At 43.9% G+C, this 6,000-nt stretch overlaps 1 protein-coding gene across 1 annotated transcript; it reads left to right on the forward strand.

The window, feature by feature from the left end:
* The first annotated feature begins 707 nt into the window (after nucleotides 1–707).
* Nucleotides 708–4,137, forward strand: LOC137535946 (trypsin-like). Its single transcript, XM_068257836.1, has 5 exons — nucleotides 708–750; nucleotides 862–1,012; nucleotides 2,613–2,866; nucleotides 3,326–3,462; nucleotides 3,988–4,137. The coding sequence occupies exons 1-5, from the start codon at nucleotides 711–713 to the stop codon at nucleotides 4,135–4,137; spliced, it is 732 nt and encodes a 243-aa protein (XP_068113937.1). The 5' UTR covers nucleotides 708–710.
* The last annotated feature ends 1,863 nt before the right edge of the window (nucleotides 4,138–6,000 follow it).

The following is a 6,000-nucleotide window of genomic DNA, read 5'->3' on the forward strand; positions in this document are numbered from 1 at the left end:
CCAGATTTCACCATAAGTCCCTCCTGCAGGGCCTACAGCCACAGTCATGGTGGTAGTCACCACCACCTCTGGAGAATCAAACGGTTTGCCATCCCTCTTTACCAGAGCCCCCATGTCCTGGACCATGCAGGCTGGTATAGCTCAGGGTGTGGAGTCCCATGCTGTTTGGGCTCAGAATTTTGAATATACTCATATGATGCAGCAAAAACAAACAAGTCTGAAATAAAAATCAAATTGCAGTCTCTGTAATCCCTTCAAAAAGTACAGCACTATTCAATTAAGAACTATTGATATCATAACCCAGGTGGTCCACTGATCTCCATGGATTAAAAAGGGTTCCAGAAGCTTGATACCCAAATTCCAAGACAAGGGTATAAAACAAGTCATTTGTATTGGTGGGGAAAAGGGGTAAGCTGCCTGTTTCCATAATCTTAACCGCCGAATCTACTACTTATGTTTTTAGTCACTTCCAAGTATTCTGTACGAAAAACAAAGAACAGGTGCTGATTTAACACGAATAGCTATTGCTAAAACTTAACCCCAGAGGTTGCTGTTAAGTTAGAAAATGCATAGATAAGACAGTATATACATTAACTAAAGTATTTTCATATTGACTTAGCCATAGAGAGTCCAGGTGGTCGGCTCCCAGGAAACCGTATAAATACCAACATTTCAGCCAGAAAAACTCATTCACTACTCGAATCAACACCATGAAGTTCCTTCTGATCTGTGTGCTCCTTGGAGCAGCTGGTGAGACAAACAAGCCTTTTGGGGAAAAGCCTTTATTGGGGTTAGAGTGGGGTGTCTTTCATATGTAGTATGGTCAGATACACTCTGTTAAGTGCGCACTCTCTTTTTCAGCTGCCTTGGATGATGACAAGATCGTCGGAGGTTACACCTGTGGCAAAAACTCTGTCCCCTACCAGGTTTCCCTGAACTCCGGGTACCACTTCTGCGGAGGTTCTTTGATCAACAGCCTGTGGGTCGTCTCTGCTGCTCACTGCTACAAGGCGTAAGTACACATTTTTCAACAAGAAATGTTATTACTAAATAGTTGAAAGACCAACAGCAAAGGGGAACAATTAGTTTGGGTTTAGATGGAAAGAGTTAGAGCCACCGTGTTTTATCACTACTTGTTGCTCCCATGCTAGATATTTTCGTGAACATCCTGTCCTGACAGAAAGTAGTTAAACAGGTAAAGTGGCAACAAAAACTGATTTTTGAAGAATGGGGTAGAGTTACAACCTGTGTGTGTCAATGCCATTGTTGTCTCTTTTTTTCTGTCCCCAAAACAAAGGTTGAAATTAAAGCCATGGCAGTCTGAAAGACAGGAATAGAGATGCAACTGTTCCATTAAGGGAATAAGACAGCTATAAAAACCCACAAACATTTCTAACATTATTTGATAGAAACAGGGCTAAAATATTTTAGTGGTTAGTTGGCAACATGATTGGTTAAATAGGCAAGGTTTTTTTCTTTATTATTTTTGCTTACCTTTGGAAGTTGCTGGTATGTCGTATAGCATACCACAAGTCGAGCCCCCGGATAGAGAGAAAAAGCTCTACTGCTGGAAAACCCATATGGGCATACCAGCAACTTCCAAAGGTGAGGTTATTCCTTGTATGGCTGGCCACATATCTCTTATATACCGTACATTTGAGTGCGCTCTTTTTGTCTTCTGCCACATTGGCTTTTATTGACACTCTCATACTTCTGCAGAGAGTGCTGATAAATTACAGACATTGTGAACAAGGTTTAGAAGCCAGCAGCACAGGATTCCACTATTTCTAAGGCTGCATTCACAGTAGTGCATTGCGATGTGACATAACGGCCTCTTTGTAATGTGGCTTGCTGCAAAACAATGAACCACCTATGGGACTTTCACAGAGCCCCAGGTGCTTCACCAGATACTGGCGCGTGGCACCGTAACGCACTGTAAAAGTGACGGATACCTTTCATTGACCGTATGCTTTACTGTAGCTGACCAAACGCAAGGGTTATGTACGGTGCAACTTTCCCAATCTGTTCTTGCTGTTATAAGGTATGCAGTGCTGTGACCGTAGCCTTACAATATTTCTGTATTATCAAATCAGTGTTTTGTTTTTTTTTGTTGCAACCATGTCTGGCTATCTGTTAATATGAAGAGTACAGAGTTTTGTAAAGAATCTGTTATGTGTAGCCTGACATCAAATTGTGCATGTGACAAGAAAATTGCAATTTGGCATATTTCTGGTGTGCAACCTGTTTGCAACTTTACAAATTGACCACTTAGACTTTGAAGTTCAGATTATACCTCACCTGTTTTCCTGTTACTTGTTTAAAAAGCTGGGTTAATTTACTGACAAGTTGGAAAGATCACGCAGATGCATGTTCCCATAGCAAAGCTTCCTTGTCCAATTGGTACATTTTGGAATAAGGACTCCATGTTCTCATGTTCACAGGAGACTTATGTAACTCATGTTTGTACTTGCTAACTTTTAATAGGTAAGCTATATTTTGACTGTTTGAAATTCTGAAGATCGTTTTTAGAGAAATACCTTCCAAGAAAACGGTAATTTGCATTTTGGAAAATTCATAACCCACAGACCCCTCTTTTGTTTTTCTGCATACAGGAGTGTCCAGGTCAGACTGGGAGAACACAACATTGCTACCACTGAGGGCACTGAGCAGTTTATTAACTCTGCCAAGTCCATCAGACATGCCAGCTACAACTCCAGAACCTTGGACAACGACATTTGGCTGATCAAGCTGGCCTCTGCTGCCACCATCAACTCTTACGTCAAAGCTATTGGTATCGCCTCTGCCACTTCTGCGGCCGGCACAAGCTGTCTGATCTCTGGATGGGGCAACACTCTGAGCAGTGGAAGTAAGTCAAGACAAGTTGGACATCTACCAAATGTACAGTAAACATAACTACTCCTAAACTTAAAGTTATTTTGTCAGGGTCTAAAAGGTTTGCCTGTTAATTATGTTGTTATATTTCACTAAAAAGCTGAGGGCACAATACTGGGGACACTGGAAAGCTTAGAAACTATTTAAGTGGCACTGGAAAACTGGGACATAATGCAAGTGGCACTTCAATGCTGGCATGTACTACACGGGGCATTGGAAAGCCATGAATGCAATTTAGGGGACACTGAGAACTAGGGACTTTTTCAATCCATTCTGTTTTTATCTCCTTCATGTTACTATAGCCAACGACCCTGAACTTCTGCACTGTGTTAACACTCCTATCCATTTTAATGTCATGCTGATATTATGGTGCTTTGTAACTGATGGCAAATTAAAAAGTATAGTTCTAACTGAAATGTGATGTTATTTCTAGCTAACATGCCCAGCCTGCTCCAGTGTGTGGACGCTCCTATCCTGACTTCAGCCCAGTGTTCCAATGCCTATCCTGGTGAGATCACCGGCAACATGATCTGTGTTGGCTACCTAGAGGGCGGCAAGGATTCCTGCCAGGTAATGGCCAATACTCAATGCATTGGTATATAGCTACTTGTAAAGTGACTCTCCATGGAAGTACAGTAGACATCAGTGGGGTCTTATATAAGAGTATGGTGATGGGGAGGCCAGATGTCAGTGAACGCCAGTGCCTACACTAGGTTTTCACAACAAACTGTCGCACTAGGTTTTCACAAACTTCTTCAGTTGACAAAAGTGTATCATCTGTGCGTAGCTTTAATATTTTGAGCAATTAAATGACATACGTTAAAGAGGACCTCCATGCATAAACTAAAAATCTGTCAGCGCTGCTGTAATGCAAAGTTACGTTTACCTCCTGAGTCTTGTCCCCCCCCCCCGCATCACTACACTTCCACCACTTGGCTCCCCTCTCACCTCTGAGAAAAAACACCAAGCTCCAGAGGTAAATATAACTTTGCATTACAGCACCGCTGATGGATTTTTAGTTTATGCATGGAGGTCATCTTTAATGTAAAGCAAAAGTCTACAAGGATGTTTTACCAGTGATTTTCTTCTTCTTAGGGTGACTCTGGTGGACCCGTGGTCTGCAATGGACAGCTCCAAGGTATTGTCTCCTGGGGATACGGTTGTGCTCTGAGGAACTACCCTGGTGTCTACACCAGGGTCTCCAACTACAACTCCTGGATCTCCAGCACTGTGGCTGCTAACTAAACCTCAGTCTACTCGTGTATTCTGATTTTGTTTAGTATGTGCCACCGAACTTGTGGATCTTAAAATAAACATCACCTACTCAACTGGTTGTTTTGTTATTATGTAGTTACCCTAAGTGATATTCAGTGGTTCCAACTACAGTAGATTATATACTGAAACACCCACAACCTGTTAGTTGACAAAGGGCTGTTTGAACACAAAAATGGACAAAACACGTATTCAGTGTTACTGGGGAAACCACAGGGTTTGCTAAACAGTGTTGAGTAAATATCTGGAGAATATTTTGAAGAGCACATTTGCACCATGGTTGGTTGTTAGCCCCAGTGTCCAATGGCATGAACATGTAATGATTGCGGAATCGTCTCCGTGGTCAGCGCACCAGACGTGCGCTGACGCGGCGGATTTCCTCCACAAGCGTATAATTGAGGACACCCAGGCTAGGTGCTATGCACCTGCAGAGGGAAATTCCTGTCGGCAGGTGGAGCTGTGGAGTGCAGAGGAACAGCTCCTCTGCCCTACCACACACGCCAGACAGGAATTGTACGAAGGGAAGAAACGCAATCGCAAGAGAAGCGATTGAGAGTGAGCACAGAGACAGATTGTGTGTGTGTGCATAAAATTAGTCGCCAACTCGCGACTGTGCACAAACCACAGCAGATAAGAAGCAGGAACGCGATCGCGAGAGGTGCGATCGCCAGACGTGACACAAGGTACAGCAAGGCGGAGCACGAGAGTAGCAAAGGCACAGCAAATAATACAATAAGGAAATACGGAAAATAACAAACGCTAGCTAACCGCGAACACCGCACTCATTCGCAACAGTGCACGTGATAAGCACAATAGAGACAAGCACGCCTAACTAACCATTAACAGACAAACATGAAACAGAGGACGCGAGCGCTTGCTTAACGGTTACCTCACCGAGCCTCCAGCAAGCGCAGCAGACAAGACAGACACACGAAAACAGGGACAAGCGACAGAAGGATCCCCAGCGCTAGCGAAAAGTGGCTAGCGCGATCCCAGGAGACAGAATAGCAGAACAGAAGGATCCCCAGCGCTAGCGAAAAGTGGCTAGCGCGATCCCAGAAGACAGAACAGAAGGATCCCCAGCGCTAGCAAAAAGTGGCTAGCGCGATCCCAGGAGACATAACAGAAGGATCCCCAGCACTAGCGCTAGGGCGATCCAAACACACGGCAGACAGAACAGATGAGGTAGGCAGAAACAACCGCTGTTCCAACCTACACTCCAGACTCAATCAGAAGGATCCACAGCCGCTAACGCAAGGGCTTGTACGATCCAAACACAAGACAGACGGAACAGGCAAAACAGATAATACAACCTGACTGGACTAGAAGGGGAGCCTAAAGCAACCCCCAGGAATTAACTATACTAGATAGCAATGGCTGACACTCCAGCAGTGTCCATCAGGAACAGACCATGGGAGGGAAATGTCCAGCAAAGCATTCTGGGAGCAGAATGCTTTTATAGTGCCAGTCATCAAAAGAAGGCAGGTAACGGATTTGCATGACTAATGTATGCAAATCCCTCAGCAACACAAGCTGCACAACTGCCAGAAGGTCTCCTTTCCAGAGTCCTGCAGCAAGCAAACCTAAACAATGGTCAAAAGGCTGCCTGCCTGCGCAGGCAGCTGAGCGGATTCTCACAGAACACCTTTCAGATTAGATCAGTTATTTTAGGGCCAGTTTCCATTAGATGCAAATTCATGTGGATTTGCTGCACACAAATTTGCATATCAAAGCAAAAATAGCATGCAAATTTGCATGCTTATATTGGAAATGGGTGCTAAACAAAATCTAAACTTCTTAAGAGACAAATCTGTATTCTGTTCTGTTCTGTGTTGA

The sequence above is a fragment of the Hyperolius riggenbachi genome, chromosome 10 (assembly GCF_040937935.1).
Source record: "Hyperolius riggenbachi isolate aHypRig1 chromosome 10, aHypRig1.pri, whole genome shotgun sequence".
NCBI lineage: Eukaryota > Metazoa > Chordata > Amphibia > Anura > Hyperoliidae > Hyperolius > Hyperolius riggenbachi.